At 47.2% G+C, this 22091-nt stretch overlaps 2 protein-coding genes across 2 annotated transcripts in view; one reads left to right on the top strand and one right to left on the bottom strand.

Moving 5' to 3' along the window:
• Positions 1 to 144: 144 nt before the first annotated feature.
• LOC140417797 (uncharacterized) lies at positions 145 to 20410 on the bottom strand (the record flags this gene model as incomplete). Its single annotated transcript, XM_072501256.1, has 4 exons — positions 145 to 3789; positions 3901 to 4055; positions 4908 to 5037; positions 19834 to 20410. Coding segments are annotated over 4 exons (1626 nt in total), but the record flags the coding sequence as incomplete, so codon positions are not given.
• The window catches only part of LOC140418959 (uncharacterized), a 123697-nt gene continuing 103577 nt past the window's right edge, over positions 1972 to 22091 (top strand). The window contains exon 1 of the mRNA XM_072502652.1: positions 1972 to 2655. The gene's annotated coding sequence lies outside the window, so the exon portion shown is untranslated. The remainder of the gene's footprint in view (positions 2656 to 22091) is intronic.

Genomic DNA, 22091 nt, shown 5'->3' with positions numbered 1-22091 from the left:
AGATCACAAATACACCAAGATTGTCTTGTTTCAGGCCCTGTGCAAGCCACATGTCCTTGGCAGAGACAACAGGCTAACACTGCCCTGTATTTGTCAATCCTGAAAATGTTCCCAATGGGAGGAAGAGAGACTGAAATAGTCCTATAATAGTCAACACATTTCAGAAGAATTTATTGTGTTATTCGACACTAATTTTTTTACAGATCTCCCCAACCCGAGAGAGAATATCCTTATTAACTTCTCACAACTAATTTCTGACGTCGCAATTTTAAGCTATTTCAATGCATGTTTTCTTGATTACATACCATAGATAACTTAGTAATGCCACGAGAATGATCAGAATCAGCAACACAATCGCTTCAGCTGCGACCAATAATAAACGTAAAACCTTTTGATAGAAAAATATGATAAGTATCAACTTAGATTCATCCTCCCCACCTGCAGGTCATCTCACACAATTCCAAATTACTGGCACGTTGTAAATATATCTGGTTCAAACAAACTTCATACACAGACTTTAAAGATTCTTCAGCTGTCTGTTGGGGCAGCATGGCAGCACAGTGGTTAGCACTGCTGCCTCATAGCAGCAGGGACCCAGATTCGATTCCGACCTCGGGAAACTGTCTCTGAGGAGTGTGCACTTTCTCCCCGTGTGCGCGTGGGTTTCCTCCGGGTGCTTCAGTTTCCTCCCACAGCCCAAGATGTGCAGGTTAGGTGAATTGGTCATGCTAAATTGCCCCTTCGTGTGGGGTTATATATAAGCCCCGGATCGTCTGTTTTCTCTGTCAGACTATCTATCAGTCGTTTCCGGTAATATATCAATGGCATTGTCTACCCCAGGCTTCACTCAGGAATGTCTCCATTCACGTTTAACTGTGCCTGTGATACCACTCCTAACACCACTTGTAGCATTCAGGTCCACAAGTCACAGAATATTCTAAAAAGGGGGTTGAGCTCAGAAGCGATTTTAAAGTAGTTTATTGAGAAATAACAGTTTAAATATGATTCAGCAGTTAAATGGTCAGGAAAACACATGACCCAAGACAGGTGATAATAGTAAACCCGTCTCAGAAACACAGAATAACGGTGCAGAAGAGGCCCTTCAGTCCATCGAGTCTGCCCCATCGCATGAGAAACATCTGACCTGCCGACCTAATCCCATTTACCAGCGCTTGGCCCATAGCCTTGAATGTTATGTCGTGCCAGTCTTCATCCAGGTACTTTTGAAAGGATATGAGGCAATCCGCATCTACCACCCTCCCAGGCAGTGCATTCCAGACCGTCACCATCCTCTGGGTAAAAATGTTTTTCCTCAAATCCCCATTAAGCCTCCTGCCTCTCACCTTGAACCTGTGTCCTCTCATAACTAACCCTTCAACTGGAACAGCTGTTCCGTATCCACTCTGTCCACGGTCCTCATAATCTTGTACACCTCCATCAGGTCACCCCTGTCTTCTCTGCCCCAGCGAAAACAACCCAGGCCTAGCCACCCTCACTTCATAACTTAAATGTTCCACCCCAGGCAACATTCTGGTGAATCACCTCTGCACTCGCTCCAGTGCAATTACATCCTTCCTATAATGTGACAACCAGAATGGCAGTACTCCAGCTGCGGCCTCACCAAAGTTCTGTACAGCTCCAATATGGCCTCCCTGCTTTTGTAATCTATGCCTCAATTGATAAAGGCAAGTGTTCCATCTGCCTTTTTCACCAGCCTATTAACCAACCTGGAGGACAAACGGACAGATGAGTGAGTTCTGGTCTCTGCAGCTGGTGACGGCATTCTCCTCTGAACAGTTAACTGGTGTGAGCCAGAGTGTGGTGTTGGGCTAAAGCCAGTATTGATCACTTCAAAATCTATTGCTCTCGAGAGCCTGTTTTAACATTCACACAGACAACTGCTTTAGGCTATGTGTCCTGAGATCCAATCATAGAATTTTTTTTACATAGAATTTCATAGATTTCATAGAATTTACAGTGCAGAAGGAGGCCATTCGGCCCATCGAGTCTGCACCGGCTCTTGGAAAGAGCATCCCACCCAAGGCCAACACCTCCACCCTATCCCCATAACCCAGCAACCCCACCCAACTCTAAGGGCAATTTTGGACACGAAGGGCAATTTATCATGGCCAGTCCACCTAACCTGCACATCTTTGGGCTGTGGGAGGAAACCGGAGCACCCGGAGGAAACCCACGCACACACAGGGAGGATGTGCAGACTCCGCACAGACAGTGACCCAAGCCGGAATCGAACCTGGGACCCTGGAGCTGTGAAGCAATTGTGCTATCCACAATGCTACCTTGCTGCCCCGTAATCGTATCAGGGTTACTTGTTTCAGGGCCCGTGCTAGAGATATGTCCTTGGCAGAGGGAACAGGTCTGTCCTGTGTTTGTCACCCAGCAAGCTGCTAGGGAAGCTTTCTTTATGAGAGTGAGCTATTTCTGTAATATTCCATAAATTGCAAAAGATATTATGCAGTTATTAGATAGCCATTTCTTATAGTTGTTACTTGGATTCAACTTGTCTCTATTCCCATGCCGAAGGATTTCTGAATCAGATTGGAGGATAGCATTTGGGAAAGCTCGATTCTCCACCAATTCCCAGTTCCAGTCTCGCTGGCCGATAACAGAGGTGTCTGTGTGTGTAATGTACAGGTCAGTAAGAATTGTCAGCAAGGATTAATCAGCAATTTCTAATTGGCGATGTTAATCAGCGGAATGTTCAGACATTCAATTGTAGAGTTTCACACAAAATCTCAATTTGAGATTGAAGTAAAAGTCCAGACTCTTGTTGCGAACTAATTTCTGATGAGAGTTCCTGGATTATGGGGAAAGATCACAGACAGCAGTTCCAGAAGGGACACTGCAGCCCCGAGAACACAATCAGCTATAGATCCAGAATAATAAACTCCAGCCCAGTTAAACAGTGGATTAACATTAGCAGAAACCCCAACTGTCAGAACTAATGTGATTCGGGCCTGCTTGTCATTAACAGCAGCAATAACAGCAGAATCCAATCCCTGAGTCACTTGTGACGTCGCTGGTGTTTCAGTAGCTGGGATGAATCAATGAATCCCTTCCCACAATCGCAGCAGGTGAACGGCCTCTCCCCAGTATGAACCCGTTCATGTCTCAGCAGTTGGCATGAATCTGTGAATCCCTTCCCACACATGGAGCAGGTGAATGGCCTCTCCCCAGTGTGAGCGCGCTGGTGTACAATGAGACTGCCTGAGTGCCTGAAGCTCCTTCCACAGTCAGGGCAGTTGAATGGTTTCTCCTTCGTGTGAACTCGCTGATGTTTCAGCAGAGTGGATGAAAGCCTAAAGCTCATTCCACAGGAGGTGCAGCTGAATGGTTTCTCCCCAGTGTGAACTCGCTGGTGTGCCACTAGGTTAGATGAATTAATGAATCCCTTCGCACATACAGAGCAGGTGAATGGTCTCTCCCCGGTGTGAACTCGCCGGTGTAATGCTAGATTGTATGACTGAATGAATCCTTTCCCACAGACAGAGCAGGTGTACGGCCTCTCTCCAGTGTGAACTCGCTGGTGTAACACTAGGTTGGATGACTGACTGAAATCTTTCCCACATAAAGAGCAGCTGAAGGGCCTCTCCCCTGTGTGGACACGTCGATGAGTTTCCAACTTGGATGGGCAAGTGAATGCCTTCCCACAGTCCCCACATATCCATGGTTTTTCTGAGGTGTCGGTGTCATCTTGTCTCTCCATGTTGGACATGAGCATGGTCTCTTCCTGCTGTGAATGGTGTGATGTTTTCTCAGGCTGTGCAACTGGTTAAACCTCTTTCCACAGTCAGTTTACGAGAACACTCTCGCTCAATGTGTGTCTGGGTCTCGATGCTTTTCCAGTCACACTGATGTTTGAAATATTTAACCACAGACAGAACAGATAAATATTTCTCTTTCCATATTCAGAGTCCGAAGATACCCAGGTCCTGTTGACTCTGAAGATCTTGAAGTTTGTTTTCTCTTTCCTGTCCACAAATCCTCTCCTAATATCCTGTAAAAGGAATTTACAAAGGTCACAATTGTCAGTCCTGGAAGAAATTCAGAATTAAGTTTTAGTTTCTATGGAACATTTTTCTGTCTTGTTCCCCCAAAGCTGTAAATCCCCATCCCATACACCCTCCTCCCTGGTCTGAAATCCAAATAAAGTGTCAGATTGTCATAGAATCTCACTCTTGTCATAGAATTTACAGTGCAGAAGGAGGCCATTCGGCCCATCGAGTCTGCACCGGTTCTTGGAAAGAGCACCCTACCCAAGGTCCACACCTCCACCCTATCCCCACAACCCAGTAACCCCACCCAACACTAAGGGCAATTTTGGACACTAAGGGCAATTTAGCATAGCCAATCCACCTAACCTGCACATCTTTGGACTGTGGGAGGAAACCAGGGCACCCGGAGGAAACCCACGCACACACGGGGAGGATGTGCAGACTCCACACAGACAGTGACCCAAGCCGGGATCGAACCTGGGACCCTGGAGCTGTGAATCAATTGTGCTATCCACAATGCTACGGTGCTTCCCTCTACAATGCTACCGTGCTGCCCTTGACTGTGTGGAGATTTAATGAGCAATCGTGAAGGTGGTTTCTCCAAACCTCCCAGGGTTTCCGTCCTTCTTTCTCTCCATCTCCAACTAAGTTAAACCTGATACTGTTCTCAGGGCCTATTCTGATTTCTGGTTGTCTTCCTGTTGCCTAATTAACTCAAATTAAATATTGAGGAAACTGAAGCCACTGTTTTCAGTCCCTACACCAATCTCCGATCCCAAGATACCGAATCCATCCCTCTCCCTGGTAACAGTCCCACTGCAACCTGTGTCACATTTGATCCCAAGATGAGTTTCTGTTCTCCTATCACTAAGACTGCCTGTTTCCACTTACACTACAGCACCTGGTGTCGCTTCTGACTCAACGCCTCTGGTGCTGAAACCCAAAATCATGCCTTCGTAAGCTCCAGACTCGGCTGTTCCAATACATTCCTGGCTGCTTGCCCACATTCTACCCCAGAAACCTGAAATGAAATGAAATTCGCTTATTGTCACAAGTAGGCTTCAAATGAAGTTACTGTGAAAAGCCCCTAGTCGTCACATTCCGGCGCCTGTTCGAGGAGGCTGGTATGGGAATTGAACCATGCTGCTGGCCTGCCTTGGTCTGCTTTAAAAGCCAGCTCTTTCGCCCTGTGCTAAACCAGCCCCGGACTTGAAACCATCTAAACGTCTGCTGTCTTAATTCACAGCCAGTTTCTTTCCTCTATCACCCCTGTGCTCTCTGACTTGCATTGGCTCCCAGTCAATTCTCACCCTGGTTTTCAAATCCCTTCATGGCCTCATCTCTCCGTCTCTGGAATCTCCTACAGCCCCATAACCCTCCGAGATATCTGCGCTCCTCTAATCCTGGTCTCTTGCGCACTCCCTATTATAATTGCTCTGCCATTTGCGGCCATGTTTTCAGTTCCCTCGGCCCCGAGCACTGGATTCCCTCCCTGAACCTCCCCGTCTCCACCTCACTTTCCCCCTTTAAGACTCAATTTAAAACCTACCTCTTTAATCAGGTTTTTGGTCCCCCTGCCGAATATCTTTTTCATTGTCTGTGTGTCTCACTTTGTTTTATAATATTCCTGTGAAGTTGACTGGGATGATTTATGATGTTCAAGGTGTTATATAAATAGAAGTTGTTGTTGTTGACTGTAACCCTGACCTCCTGTTTTACATCCCATTGGTTTCACAACAAACTCTATCTCTGATTATATTCCCGTGGATTTGGAGCCTTTCTAAAGACGGCGGCCGTTAACTCAGGCCTGTCACCGGGAGCAGGCCGCAGCTGCCCCGCCGCTCGATGCAAACCCGGGCCCGGAAACTTCTTCTTGGGGTTTGGAGCCTCCACCGGGTTTCAGTGAAACCTCCCGGCCGAGTCCAGCATCGGCACTGCGCATGCCCCGGCTCACAATGCCTTGGGAATGATTGACGGGAGCTCTGGACCAATAGGAGGCAATGGGTGGGTTTGGGGGCCCGAAAGGTCGCGGCTGGTCTTCCAACCAATCGGAGTGAATGAGGGGCGGGGCTGAGCCCGGATGTCCCTTGTTACAAACTGCAGCATGCGCAGTGCCATTCATGGCTCAGGATTGAGGAGGTTGTGTTGAAAGTTTTGGCTGTGAGGTACCACCGGGTGAGTCCTGAGGGAGGAATGGGGCGGGAGGCTTCATAACCCCCCCCTGCACAGGCCTGAAACCCCCAATACGAAACTGAGATGCGGCATTTGAACCGGCGAAAGCTGCTCGGGCTTTTCCCGGAAACAGGCCCGAGTTAACGGACGCCATTTTCTCGGGAGACTGTGTTTGGCCTGGCGCATGCGCATACATTGAGCCCAAGGCTCTGCCCCATCCATTCATTCTGATTGGTTGGAGGATCAGCCGCTTGCGTTCGGTCATCCAGCTTCGCCCCCTCTTCCAATTGGTCGCTACCTGCCGTCAATCAGTCCCGGGCATTGTGAGTTGGAGTAAACCCTTCAGAATAAATCTCCACTCCCTGGTTTGCAGCTGCGGAGCTTGTTTGCTTCACACGCGACCTTCATGGTGGAACAGCCCGGAGTGGGCGGGGCTTCAGGGTTCCAGTCACCAGGAGAGAAAATGGTGAATAATTGGTTTTATTGTCAAATTTTGTTTTCTATTCATTCACGGGATGCGGGTGTCGCTGGCTGGGCCAGCATTCACTGCCCATCCCTAATTGCCCTTGAACTGAGGGCATCTCAGGGCATTTTAAGAGTCAGCCAGTTAACTGTGGATCTGGAGTCACATGTAGGCCAGACCAGGGAAGGAGAGAAGATTTCCTTCACTGAAGGACATGAGTGAACCAGATGGGTCTTTGCAACAATCGACAATTGTTTCATGGTCATCAGTAGACCTTCAATCAATTCAAATTTTACCTTCTGCCTTGGTGAGATTCATGCCTGGGTCTCTCGAAAATCATTATCACAGTAAAAAAGATTTTTGTGTCTCTGAAAAAAGTAGTTGCCTCCTAGGGCCTCTCCTTACGTACAAACTAGGAGCCGGCCCCTCACGCCTGCTCCTTACATACAAACTAGGAGTTGGCATCTCGAGCCTGCTCCTTTCACACAAACTAGGAGTCAGCCCCTCGAGTCTGCTCCTTACACACAAACTAGGAGTCAGCCTCTCGAGCCTGCTCCTTACACACAAACTAGGAGTCGGCCCCTCAATACTGCTCCATTATTCAATAATTTTAACCTCAACTCCACATTCCTGCCGACCCTGATGACCTTTCTTATTGAGAATCTATCCAATTCTGCCTCAAAAATATTGATGGACTCTACTTCCACTGCCTTTTAAGGACGGACGTTCCGAAGTCATAGAATCCCTACAGTGCAGAAGGAGCCCATTCGGCCCATCAGATCTGCACCAACCCTCTGAAAGAGCACCCCACCAAAGCCCACCCCATCCCACCCACTTCATCCTCATAACCCCACGCAACGTCCACATCCTTGGAGACGAAAGAGCAATTTAGCATGGCCAATCCACCTAACCTGGCCAATCCATCTAACCTGCTCATCTTTGAACTGTGAGAAAAAACCAGAGTACCCGGAGGAAACCCACGTAGACATGGGGAGAACTTGCAAACTCCACACAGTCACCCAGGGTCGGAATTGAACCCGGGTCCCTGGTGCGGTGAGGCATCAGTGCTAACCACTGGCCACTCCCTATCTTACAACCCTCAGGAGAAAAAAATATCCTTGTCCCCATCTGAAATAGGTGACCCCTTATTTTGCAATAGTGACCCCCTTGTTCTAGATTCTCCCACAAGAGGAAACAACCTCTCCACATCCACCCTGTCAAAACCCCTCAGGATCTTATATAGTTCAATCCAGGTTTTACCCCAAACTTTAAATCTGTGTCCCGACTGCTTGTACGACCAGTGAATGGAAACAACAGTTTCTTTGTCCACCTGATGGAAATCTGGCATCATCTTGTGTCCCTGAATCAAATGTCCCCTCAACCTCCTTTGCTGGAACCATTCTGGTAAATCTCCTCTGCACCTTCTCACGAACCTTCACATCCTTCCTGAAGAGTGGTGGCCAGAGCTTTATAAAGATTCATAGAATAGAATTAGAACCATAGAATTTCGACAGTGCAGACGGCCATTCGGCCCATCGCGTCTGCGCTGATTCTCTGAAAGGGCACCCTGCCTAGGCCCACACCCCTGTCACTGTAACCCCATAGCCCCACCTATCCTGCCATTCCAAGGATACTAAGGGGCAGTTTATCAAGGCCAATCCACCTAAGTTTCCCTTCTTGGACTGTTGGAGAAAACCTGAGCACCGGGTGGAAACCCACGCAGACACGGGGAGAAAGTGCAAACTCCACACAGTCACCAAGGTCGGAATTGAACCCGTGTCCCTGGCGCTGTTACGCAGCAGTGCTAACCACCGTGCCACCAGAAACATTGTTTCGGTATCAATATTACCATTTATGAAGCTCAAGATCGAATTTGTTTTGCCAACAAATATGTCTTGTAGATATACAAAATCCCTCTTCACCTCTTTCTCTCTCCTCCCAAAGAGGCCAGTTGGGTTTTTATAACAATCCAGCAGTTTTCATGGTCACTTTTTCCCAGTGCCGGCCCCACAAATGACCAGATTCATTCAGCTCAATTTCACAACCTGCCTTTGTGTTTTTGTGGGTTCTCTCTCACTCCCTTTTCAATCAGTTTCACAGGGTGTTCGAAGGGGAGGCTTCAAAGTTTGGAAACTCAAACCAAGCATCACATCCGGATCTGACAGAGTCCTCAATTTATCATATCCTGAATATCATCGTACTTTGAACATGGACGGAAAAAGCATCGTTCACAGTGGGGCGAAACCGTACACGTGTTGTGTGTGTGGACGAGAATTCACTCAATCATCAGACCTCACAAGCCACAAATGTAGTCACACTGAGGAGAAACCGTGGAAATGTGCGGACTGTGGGAAAGGATTCACTGCCCCATCCAAGCTGGAAACTCATCGACGCAGTCACACTGGGGAGAGACCATTCACCTGCTCACAGTGTGGGAAGGGATTCACTGAGTTGTCCACTCTGTCCACACACCAGCAAATTCACACTGGGGAGAGACCATTCACCTGCTCACAGTGTGGGAAGGGATTCACTTGTTCATCTCACCTGCTGAGACACCAGCGAGTTCACACTGGGGAGAGGCCATTCACCTGCTCAGAGTGTGGGAAGGGATTTACTATGTCAGCCCACTTGCTGAGACACCAGCAAGTTCACACTGATGAGAGACCGTTCCAATGTCCAGACTGCGGGAAATGCTATAAAAGTTCTGGAGATATGATGAGCCATCAACGTGTTCACACTGACGAGAGACCGTTCAGGTGCTCTCACTGCGGCACTGTGTTCAGACTATCATCTCAGCTCATTGTACATCAGCGAATTCACACTGGGGAGAGGCCATTCACCTGCTCCGAGTGTGGGAAGGGATTCACTCAGTTATCCCACCTGCTGAGACACCAACGAGGCCACAAGTAACCACAGTGATTAGATTTTGCTGTTGACTCACATTCAGAACTGAACCATGTTCATTTGGATCACTTTCTGCTGATAACAATACAGGGGCTAATATTCTGGCTAAAAGTCAAATAAATTAGATTTGTGTGAAATATGTAGTGTGTTGAAACTTTTTAATATCTCTGACACAAGTTAATTCCTTTTGAAGTAATCTCACTCTCCTGTCTCTTCCATCCTCACCTCCAACAAGAAGTGTGAGGAGCTTCTTTGTGACTGAGATTGAGTAAATCCGATCAGCTGCCTCTGCTGCTTCCCTCCCTTCCACGAGCCCACCGGACCAAAGTGTCTCTAAATTTAATCCTTTCCCGAGCCCTGAACCCACATCTTTCTCTAGTTTCTCTCCCATCTCCCCTCATGCCCTCTCTGAGCTCATCTTGTCCATGAGACCCAGCTCCTGCTCCATCGACCCTATTCCCACTGAGCTACTGATCAGCCAACTTCCCTGTTTCCATGGATATTGTCAACATTTCTGTCCCACTGTCCTTCAAATCTGCCATCATCACCCCCTCCTCAATAAAACAAATCCTTGACCCTGCCATCCTTACAAATTACTGTTCCTTCTTCAACCTCCCTCTCCTCTCCAAACTCTTTGAACATGTTGTCACCCCCCAAATCCTTGCCCATCTTTCCCAGAACTCCCATGTTTGAATCCCTTCAATCAGGTCTCTGCCCTGTCACAGTGAAATACAAGAGACAAACAGAATCTTACCCGGAGAGAAAGACAGACAATCCGGGAGGTTGGATCCAACACGGATATGTTCATCAGACCAGAAGACAAGGACAACAGCACAGTCATTATCGAGAGCCAACAATATCTGCTGGAGACAGACAAGACAATAGAACAACACAAATCACAACACCAAGCTACCTCGACCCATATACCCGAGATAAGAAGGAGATTCCAGACACATTAACCAAAAACAGATGGAATATCTGAGGGGACAACAGGTAGTACCAAGGAAGTTAAAATACCCAAACACATAATAATAATCTTTATTATTGTCACAAATAGGCTTACATTAACACAGCAATGAAGTCACCGTGAAAATTCCCTCATTGCCACACTCTGGTGCCTGTTCGGGTACACAGAAGGAGAATTCAGAATGTGAAATTCACCTAACAAGCACCTCTTTCTTGACTTGGAGGAAACCGGAGCACCCGGAGGAAACCCACGCAGACGCTGGGAGAATGTACAGACTCTGCACAGGTAGTGACCCAAGCGGGAATTGAACTTGGGACCCTGGTGCTGTGAAGCAACAGTGCTAACCACTGTGCTACCATCAGGGAAATAACACCACACAGACACATCGGATGAGACTGAGAGAAAATCTTATCCATATCTCTGAAATGGCCACAACATCGAAGTCCCAGGTACCAACCCATGCTGCCAGTTCCCCTACCTTATTTCGTATACTCCTGGCATTGAAGTAGACACACTTCAAACCACCTACCTGAACACTGGCCCCCTCCTGCGACGTCAAATCTGTGCTCCTGACCTCTATACTCTCATTCTCCCTTACCCTAAAACTACAATCCAGGTTCCCATGCCACTGCTGCATTAGTTTAAACCCCCCCAATGTTCAAACATCCAGAGAAATAGTGTGATAATAAATAACCTTTATTCCTTTAAAAATTACCAGTAAGCCTGCTGCTGAAATGTATTTTAAATAAAGAAAAATCACACTGAGGGCAAGGAAATATCACACAAACATCCTGATAATGGTCTGGAAAGGACCACGAAATGTAATCAAACGCTGTATAACCCCCTTCAGGTAGCTATACAGAGGCTGCAGCCTCTCACACTGAATTTCTACGTAATCCAGAGATACCTCCAGGCGACAAACATCAGCTTCATCCGGAGTGGGTGAAAAACTGTTGACTTTGTTTATCTTCGCCGGGCACTAGGACCCGGCTGGGAACAGAAACCTTCAGGTTCCGCCCACTAACTGTTGCATCACCAAGACGCCAGCGCATGCGCTCTGCTTCCCCAAGATGGCGGCTGTGAATCAGGGCCTGGTCCCGGGAGAGAGCTGACCGGCGGTGATGTGACCTGAGGATCACCGCACCTCAGGCAAGCGGCCAGGTTGGGAAGGCGGTGCCTTCAGGAATAACTGGGAAGGTGATGTTTGGTCAGTTGCTGCAGTCTGTGTAGTGAAGGTGCTGTCACAGTGGTGTGAGGTGAGGAAGTACAGGATTATCACCCAGCAATGATCAATTAAGGGGAATGTAAATCCAGCTCAGGCTGCTTTCAGATTGGAAAGGGAGCTAAGGTGTGTCCTCAGAGCTGGTGAATGTTGTGGCTTTGGCACTTTCTCTGTCAATTCCTTCTCATTCATTCCCTCTCTTTACAACACAAATAGAGGCCCTTTGACCCATTCATAATAATCTTTATTATTGTCACAAGTAGGCTTACATTAACACTGCAATGAACATATTGTGAAAATCCTCTAGTCGCCACACTCCAGAGCCTGTTCGGGTACACAGAGAAAGAATTCAGAATGTCCAATTCGCCTAACAAGCTCAACTTTCGGGACTTGTGGGAGGAAACCGGAACACCTGTAGGAAACCCATGCAGACACGGGGAGAACATGCAGACTCCGAAGCCGGGAATTAAACCCAGGTCCTTGGTGCTGTGAAGCAACAGTGCTAACCACTGTGCTACCATGCCGCCCATAAGATTATTAGATTACTAGGTCTGGATGAATTGTGTCCCAGGATGCTGTGGGAGGCGAGGGAGAGATTGCAGCGGCTCTGACCCAAAGCTTTAATCTCAAATTAGGCCTGTTTTTGCTAGAATTTAGAAGGTTAAGGTGTGATCTGATTGAAGTATTTAAGATATTAACAGAGAAAGATTAACTATTTCCACTGGTTGGAGGTTCTAAAAGGAGGGATCACTGTCTAAAATTTAGGGCTAGACAGTTCAGTAGAGATGTTGGGAAGAACTTCTTCAAACAGGGTGATAGAGGTTTGGAACTCTCTCCCACAAACAGCACGTGAAGCTGGATCAGTTGTTAAGATTAAATCTGAGGTATTTTGTTAAGCAAAGATATTCAGAGATATGGAGTTAGGTCACAGATAGGCCATGATCTCACTAAATGGCAGGACAGACTCGAGGGGCTGAATGGCCTACTCCTGTCCCTATGGGTATTTCTGTGATTCTGAAATTCAGACAATAATACCTAGACAGGGGCAGCACGGTGACGCAGTGGGTTAGCCCTGCAGCCTCACGGCGCCGAGGTCCCAGGTTCGATCCTGCTCTGGGTCATTGTCCGTGTGGAGTTTGCACATTCTCCCCGTGTTTGCGTGGGTTTCGCCTCCACAACCCAAAAATGTGCAGGCTAGGTGGATTGGCCACACTAAATTGCTCCTTAATTGGAAAAAAAATGAAATGGGTCCACTAAATTAAAAAAAAAAAGAATACCATGACAGGGAAAGAGTCCGGATTAGAACCTGAGTTAATCCGAGCTGCAAACCATCCCTTCAGATCCTGGCTCTTCATGGATTTAATGAAGGCCAAGGCAATAGTTGGATTATTGAAAGGTTTGACGGAGTTGTTGGATACCATTTTTCGGGTCTCAGGATAAAGCCTGACGTAATTCACTCCCCACAGGCTTGACCTGCCTTTGAACTTCATCGAAGCCTCAGCGCTTTGTTTGTGTTGCTTTCGAAAGTCCTGAATCCACCCTCCCTCCTGGGGCCAGATGCCACCTCACCATACCCATCTCCAGGACCTTCTGGCGATCTTTCCAGTTGTGGAAGTGAATGATTACAGGCCTGGGATGAAAACTGTCCCTCAGCCTCAGAGATACAATGCACCCTTTCTAATTTGGAACACCCAGGCTTCACATCCAGCTTGAGAAAACATGGCTTCCAGTCCTTGAAGAATTAACGGGAGCCTTACCCTCCACATCTTCTGACAGATCGACGACTCGGATGTTCTTTCTCCGACCCTCAGTTCTCCAAGGCCTCCAGGACATCCGCCAGCCACTCGGCTGGTTTTCAAAGGATTGAATTCTTGCCCCCGTTGTGGAGGCATCTTGCTGAACATTCCAGATCCTCTCCTCCGGATCATCGAGCCTCTTCATGGTGTTTTGCAGCTGGGCCTCATGAGCTCACAGATATTGAGTCAGCACACTCCGCCCCTGGTCAATAACACGGATAATATCGGCAGTCATCATTTTCGCCGCCTCCCAGAGAGCCACGGAGAGCGCGGGGTCGAGAGACCTCCCGAGTGTCAGGCCGCCATGTTGAAAAGGCGACTCCATTTCCGCTGAATCCACCTCCGCTGTTTTATTGGTGCATTTCTTCACTTTTTCTGGCATAATCCTACCAGACCGAACCCTGAAGTCTTCCAGGACATGTTAAGAACATAAGAACTAGGAGCAGGAGTAGGCCATCTGGCCCCTCGAGCCTGCTCCACCAATCAATGAGACCATGGCTGATCTTTTGTGGAATCAGCTCCACTTTCCGGCCCGAAAACCATAACTCTTAATCCCTTTATTCTTCAAAAAAACTATCTATCTTTATCTTAAAAACATTTAATGAAGGAGCCTCTACTGCTTCACTGGGCAAGGAATTCCATAGATTCACAACCCTTTGGGTGAGGAAGTTCCTCCTAAACTCAGTCCTAAATCTACTTCCCCTTATTTTGAGGCTATGCCCCCTAGTTCTGCTTTCACCCGCCAGTGGTTAACAAATATGAATTCAAGGATTAGGTAGATGAGTGCTGGGCGATCAGGATAAGTGACAGATTATAGGTGAGTGGCACCAGAACCTGCAGCAAACCAGCTACTCCCATGCCAGTGTCACATTCCACCCCCCCCCCCCCCCCCCCTTCCAAGGGTTATGGGGAACTGGCAGGAAAATGGGGAGAAAGCTGAGGTGAAAGGGATTTCTTTATTCGAGGATGTGGTGAAGCTTTGGAATTCTCTACCCCAGAGGATTCTGGAGCTTCAGTCGTCAAGTATTTTCAAGACACAGATTGATAGGTTTCTAGATATTGAAGACGTCGGGGGATATGGGGGATAGTGTGGGGAAAACGGTGCTGAGGTAGATCGGCCAATGATCCCATTGAATGGTTCAGGTTCGATGGGCCGAATGGTCAACTGCAGCTCATATTTGTTATGATCTCCTGGACAGGAAGCTGGGAGCTTGGATCTGTCAGTCAGCCTGCATCAGCACCTTCAGGAGAATTAGGAGGGTCAATATTAGATACAGCAGAGTAAGAATGGAGGCAGTGTGTGGGATGGAGATTTACAGCTCTCAGGGAATAAGAGAGAGGAAAAAATGTGACATAGAAACTGGCATTGTCTGTTCTGAGTTTCTATCCTGTACTGACAGTGATGAATTTTGTAAATTGTTTTTACAGGATATTGGACAAGGAGGAATTACAGACAGAAATCTCAAACGTCACGATCTTACAGTCACTCCCTTCCTTGGAACCTGAATATCATCGGCCTTTCAATCTAGAAGGAAAAATGTTTCCCCGAACTGTCAGCTAAATATTTCAACCATCAGTGTGACTGAGAAAGCACCGAGACCCACACAACACACACCCGAGTGAGAGTGTTCCAGTGAACTGACTGTGGAAAGAGCTTTAACCAGTTACACAGCCTGAAAAACATCACAACATTCAGAGTGGGGAGAGACCATACCCGTGTTGTGGACAAGGCTTCAACTGATCATCCAATCTGGAGAGATGTGAGGAGACCCAAAACATGGAGAAACCGTGGAAATGTGGGGACTGTGGGAAGGGATTCAGAGTCCCATCTCAGCTGGAGATTCATCAACGCAGTCACACTGGGGAGAGGCCGTTCACCTGCTCAAAGTGTGGGAAAGGATTTACTCAGTTCTCCAGTCTGCAGACACATCAGCGAGTTCACACTGGGGAGAGGCCGTTCCCCTGCTCTCAGTGTGGGAAGGGATTTACTCGGTTATCCACCCTGCAGACACATCAGCGAGTTCACACTGGGGTGAGGTCATTCACCTGCTCCCAATGTGCGAAGGGATTTACTCAATTATTTCACCTGCGGAGACACCAGCGAGTTCACACTGGGGAGAGGCCATTCACCTGCTCGGAGTGTGGGAAAGGATTTATTCGATTATCCACCCTGCAGTCACACCAGCGAGTTCACACTGGAGAGAGGCCGTTCATCTGCTCTCAATGTGGGAAAGGATTTGCTGAAGTATCCAACCTGCGGAGGCACCAGCGAGTTCACACTGGGGAGAGGCCATTCACCTGCTCTCAGTGTGGAAAAGGATTTACTCAGTTATCTCACCTGCGGACACACCAGCGAGGTCACACTGGGGAGACGCCGTCCACCTCTCAATGTGAGACGGGATTGCATGTTTTACCACACCTGCTGTGACGCCAACAATTTCACAATTGATTACAGGGGTTGGATTCTCCTGTTATTGTTTCTGCTCTACACCCAGGACTGCATTTTGTTCATTCTGACAGGTGGTCCGTAGGGATGGACGGAGGGTTTCTTTCTGCTGGACTGGCCGTTCTCACCACTTAGCCTCCAGTGGACAGATGCTCTTTGACCCTTGTTACTAATACCTGGCTTCAAATTACACAAGGATCACAGAGTGAAAGGGTGTTTGGAAGTTTGAAGATACTTGTTCCCATTTCTGTTTGCAACCCCCACAAAAGTGTGCCATGTTGCCATGGAAATGGGCCCTGGTGGTTACATGGTTCTTTTGTTTAATTTATCTGGGCGTTCCTCACAGAAGAAAACTATCAGGGTATGAGGGGCAAGTTGTCTGAGGTGGAGTGGGAAACTGATTGGTACAGGGAATACCTAATATTTAAGGAATTATTACATATTTATCAGGGGTCGGTTAGCTCAGTTGACTGGACGACTGGTTTGTGATGCAGACCAAGGCCAACAGAGTGGATTCGACTCCTGTACAGGCTGCGTTTATTCATGAAGGCCCCGCCTTCTCAACCAGGCCCCTCGCCTGAGGTGTGCTGACCCTCGGGTTAAATCACCTCCAGTTAACTCTCTCTCTGTCAAAGGGGAGAGCAGCCTATGGTCCTCTGTGGTTGAACAACTTTAATTTCACATATATACAACAAATATAGGTTCCTTTCAGGAACAAAAATCCAAAGGAAAAGTGATGGAACCGTGGCTGACAAGAAAAGTTGAAGATTCCATGAGATCCATTAGAATTCAGCAAAGGAGGACCAAGAAACTGATGAGAGGAAACTGGCGAGAAACATAAAAAACGACTGGGAAAGCATCTCCAGGAATGTGAAAAGGAAAAGATTAGCAAAGACCAATGTGGGTCCATTCCAGGCAGAGACAGGAGAGTTTACAATGGGGAGTAAGGTAATGGCAGAGAAACTGAACAATGTGTGTCTGACTTCACAGAGGAAGATACAGAAATTGTCCCCAAAACACCAGAGAACCAAGGGACTGGCAGAGATTAGTATTGGTGAAAAAGTAGCACTGGAAAAATTAATGGGGTTGAAAGTCAATAAATCCCCCAAAGCTGATGACCTACATCCCAGAGTGTTGAACGAGGTGGCTGTAGAGATCTCTATTCCTCATTCTAAATTCTCCTGACTCTATCTGGAACGGACAAAACTTTGTCTGAGCCAAACATTTCCTTTTTACGTAGCCATAGAAGCTTTAACAGTCCATTTTTATGTATTTTGCCAATTCACATTCTATTCTATTCTCCCTTTGTTTCTCACTGTCTTGGTCGAAGAACTGAAGTAAATCCTCGGGAATGAATCATCACTTTGGACAGGTTCTGAGACAATTAAGTTTCAACTTCCAGGACAGATTAACTATAATCGTGGAGTGTGATTTTTAGATTGTATAAAGGGCAAAGTTCTAGTTTATAGTTTCATGTGTAGGTTTCCGAGTTAAAGTAGCTTCTAGTTTGTTTTTTTGTTGCATTAAAAGTCATAAAACTTGAAGTCCCGTCGTGTGATCCTTTAATTTGTTGACTGGGAATTTGATTTTTTTCTAAGAAGTTGCTGGCCTTTATGGGGGTCCTAATCCACAAGTTATGTCTTCCTATTTGACCCTCGGCCACCTTTCTGTCTCTATTGCTCGTGTCAGTGACAGCCAGGTGATGGAGCTGAGGGCTGAATTTAGCTGAGAATAACGGGGCCTGTGCCCCAGTTGGGGAACTGCCATGGGCGTCGCTAATAGAGACAGGAAGGTGCTGGAGGACTGACTGGGAACTGCACCTCCAACCAATCAGGGTTCAGGGGTGAGGGTGACCAGGGCTGACGGTGATGCAACCCCCAGGGTTCAGTGGCCCCCGTGTCCAAAGCAGGGAGTCATGGGAACAGGGTACAGAGGAGCCGAAGGGAAACCATTTGGGTCCAGAACATTGTGAACATCCTGTTACTCTGGTTGTCTTTGACCCTCAAGTAATTTTCTGTTAGTTTTTTTAACCATGTTCTGTTTCATCAATAAACTTTTAACAGGAAAATATTTGAATTGGTTGAACTTGTCTTGATTAAATTTATTCACTTTAGGAAAAATGGGTGAAATGGGTTGACAAGCTCTTTAACAGAAAGTGAGTCCCTCTAAGGTAATTGGCAAAGGAGCCAGAGGGGTAGAGGAGATTTGATTTTTCTTTTGACACAGTGTTTGAAAATGGGTTTAAGGAATCAATTGTGACTGACTAATTTATCAAGGTTCTCTGAGGAAGTAACGAGGGATGTCAATAAAGGGGAACCTGTAGATGTGCTTTATCTAGATTTCCAGAAGGTATTTCCCAAGGTGCCACATCAAAGGTTATTACACAAAATAAGAGCAGCGAATGAGCTGGGGTGAGGTGGACCTGGTAACATTATGGAGATTGAAATATCTGGTATCAGTGATGGTGTGGATATGGGGTCCGAAACTCATCTTGGGGTCAGATCTGACCCGGAGATTGTGTAGAGTGTGGTTCAGCCTCAGACAGTTCTCAGGGAGAGGGATGGACTCGGGGGTTAGGGAACGGAATTTGTAGTGGTGATTGAAGTTAATGGCTTTGGTCTTCCCAATTTTTAATTGGAGGAAATTTCTGCTCATCCAGTACTGGATGTGGGATAAGCAGTTTGATAATTTAGTAACAGTGGAGGAATGGAGAGTGATGGGGGTGAGGTAGAGCTGGGTGTTGTCAGTGTACATGTGAAAACTAACACAGTTGTTTTGTGTTGTCACGGATGATGTCACCTCACGAGAAATATGAGGGGCTGAGGATAGATCCTTCGGGAACACCGAGTACAAGGGATTTGGAGAGGAAAGGGAGATTGGGGATCATAGAATTTATAGTGCAGAAGGAGGCCATTTGGCCCATCGAGTCTGCACCGGCTCTTGGAAAGAGCACCCTACCCAAGCCAACACCCCCACCCTATCCCCATAACCCAGTAGCCCCACCCAACACTAAGGGCAATTTTGGACACTAAGGGCAATTTAGCATAGCCAATCCACCTAACCTGCACATCTTTGGACTGTGGAAGGAAACCGGAGCACCCGGAGGAAACACACGCACACACGGGGAGAACGTGCAGACTCCGCGCAGACATTGACCCAAGCCGGGAATCGAACCTGGGACCCTAGAGCTGTGAAGCAATTGTGCTAACCACTATGCTGCCGTGCTGCCCTAAATGTCTTGGAAATTTGTAAAGCTGGTGGGGTCAAGTGTTCTGTTTAGGATGGGTGATGATGTTGCATTAAAGTGAGAAGGACAGGACCAAATGAGAGAGAACTGGAAACATATCAACTAACATAGCGAGGTTGGATGGTCAACTGTTTTGTGAGAATGGAGTCAAGGGAACAGAAGTTGGGGCTTGTGGACAATATAAGCTCGGAGGGAGACAGAAGATTGGAGAGAAACTGGAGAAAGATCCGGGTTCAGGGCTCAGACGAGGAAGAACTTTAGACAGTTTGGCCTGGCGGGTTAGTGGGAGGGAGGGAAGCAGCAGAGGCAGCTGATCAGATTGTCTCAATCTCAGTGACAAAGGAACCCCAGGAACTCCACATACTTGTTGTCGGAGGTGAGGATGGATGAAACAGGGGGAGGGGGGAGAACATTTCAAAAGGAAGAACTTTTGTTAGAAATATTTTGAAATACTTGATGCACATTGTTTCACGCAATGCTGATTTATTTAACTTTTACCTGGAATATTAACCCCTATAACTGAGCTGGAGTTTATTTACTGTTAAGGGCACAGCCAAAAAGGAAATTTGAGACATTAGCGCATCAGGTCCACAGGACTTTAATAGCACTTCCCACAGTCAGTGCATTGAAATGGTCTCGCTTCAGTGTGAACCTGCAGGTGTTTCAGCAGGGTGGAAGAATCGCTGAATCCCTTTCCACACTTGGAGCAGGTGAATGGCCTCTCCCCGGTGTGAACTCGCTGGTGTAGCAGCCCTGATGATCGAGTGAATCCCTTCCCACATTCGGTGCAGGTGAACGGCCTCTCTCCAGTGTGAATTCGCTGGTGTACAATGAGTTCAGATGACTGCCTGATCCCAGTTCCACAGTCTGAGCACCTGAACGGTCTCTCATCAGTGTGAGCTCGCTGATGACGCTTTAGGTTGAGGGAACTTTTATAGCACCTCTCACAGTCTACACATTTAAAAGGTCTCTCGTCCGTGTGAACCTGCTGGTGTTTCAACAGAGTGGAAGAATCAGTAAATCCCTTTCCACACGTGGAGCAGGTGAATGGCCTTTCCCTAGTGTGAACCCGCTGGTGTTGCAGCCCTGATGATCGAGTGAATCCCTTCCCACACTCTGGGCAGGTGAATGGCGTCTCCCCACTATGAACTCGCTGGTGTCTCAGCAGGTTGGATGATCAGGTGAATCCCTTCCCAGACTCTGGACAGGTGACCAGTCTCTCCCCAGTGTGACTGGGCGGATGGGCTTCCAGCTCCGACAGGGATCTGAATCCCTGCTCACAGTCCCCACATTTCTCCGCACTGCCAGCATTGCTATTTTCTTGCATGTTAAAAATCCGATGATATTCAGATCCTGATGTGATGTCTGGTTTCAGTTTCCCAACTGCAAATCCTCCCCTTCGCACACCCTGTGAAACGGATTGAAAACAGAAAATAGGGAGTGAGAGGGAACCCACAAAAACACAAAGGCAGGTTGTGAAATTGAGCTGAATGAATCTGGTCATTTGTGGGGCCGGCACTGGGAAAAAGTGACCATGAAAATTGCTGGATTGTCATAAAAATCTACCTGGTCAGGAATTTCCTTCATGGATGGGAACCTACCATCCAGTCTGGGCCTACACAGGATCCTGGCCTCTATACAAATATATGAAATAGGAGCAGGAGTATACCATAAAGCCCATTGAGCTGCTTCAATATTCACTGTGATCATGGCTGATCTTGGTTTAATCTCCAACTTCCCACCATCCTCCCCAAATCTTTTGATTCCCTGAAAAGTTTCTCTATCTCTGGGTTCGAAATTCCCATTTTAATCTTTTTTTTAATAAATGTTTTTTATTGGGTTTTTGAACATAGTATATTTACAGTTATGTACACAGATTGAAATATATATATTTTTTTAAAAAGGAAAAAACTGGTAGGATATTGTACACTGGCACAAGAACAGCAACTCTGTACAGTTCGCAATCTTACGTTTGACAAATAAGTAGGCACCTGATTGTGGGCGGGGGGGGACTGGGAAACTGGGGAGGTACATATACATTTGGGTGCCGGAGAAACAATTACAGTAGTTCTGTCCAATACAGAGAAGCAATACAAGAATTGATCTGGTGTTGGTGTTTTTGCTTGCTTCTCCTGGACGGTTTTCACTGCCGCTGTTGTTGCGCGTTCACCTCTGTTTCCACCATTCGGCCAGTCTTTCTCCAGTATTCTCTTGCTCTCTGTTACTGTATTTGCTGAGCTTGTTGTCGTTTCCCATGCTCTCCTTCCGGCTTTCATTCCCTCGCCTCCCCCCACCCTCTCTGATTCCCCTCTATTATTCCCTGTCCCTTCACTCTCCTCCCTTCTCCTGTGGTTCACTTTTCTTTTCTCTTAGATTTAGCTGTTTCCCCCCGCCAGGTCTTTCCATCTGCATTTTAATCGTAATCATCTCCTTTAATAGATTCTGCTGATGGCGCACGAGCAGCCCTGACCTCAATTTAAAAATGATCACAAATGTGTTCCAAATGAATACCTGCACCATGAGTAAATTAGCATAGAGTGAATGTGGTGTTTGCGTTGTTCAGTGATTCGCCTGGATAAATGGGGTTTGAGGGATGGCGGGGAGGTAGAGCTGGGTGTTGTCAGTGTGCATGTGAAAACTAACACAGTGCTTTTGGATGATGTTTTAGGGCTGGTTTAGCACAGGGCTAAATAGCTGGCTTTTAAAGCAGACCAAGGCAGGCCAGCAGCACGGTTCAATTCCTGTACCAGCCTCCCCGAACAGGCGCTGGAATGTGGCGACTAGGGGCTTTTCACAGTAACTTCAATTGAAGCCTACTTGTGACAATAAGTGATTTTTATTTCATTTCATGTCACCTC

The sequence above is a fragment of the Scyliorhinus torazame genome, chromosome 5 (assembly GCF_047496885.1).
Source record: "Scyliorhinus torazame isolate Kashiwa2021f chromosome 5, sScyTor2.1, whole genome shotgun sequence".
In the NCBI taxonomy this organism is placed as follows: Eukaryota; Metazoa; Chordata; class Chondrichthyes; order Carcharhiniformes; family Scyliorhinidae; genus Scyliorhinus; species Scyliorhinus torazame.
This window is presented reverse-complemented; position numbering and strand designations above follow the sequence as displayed.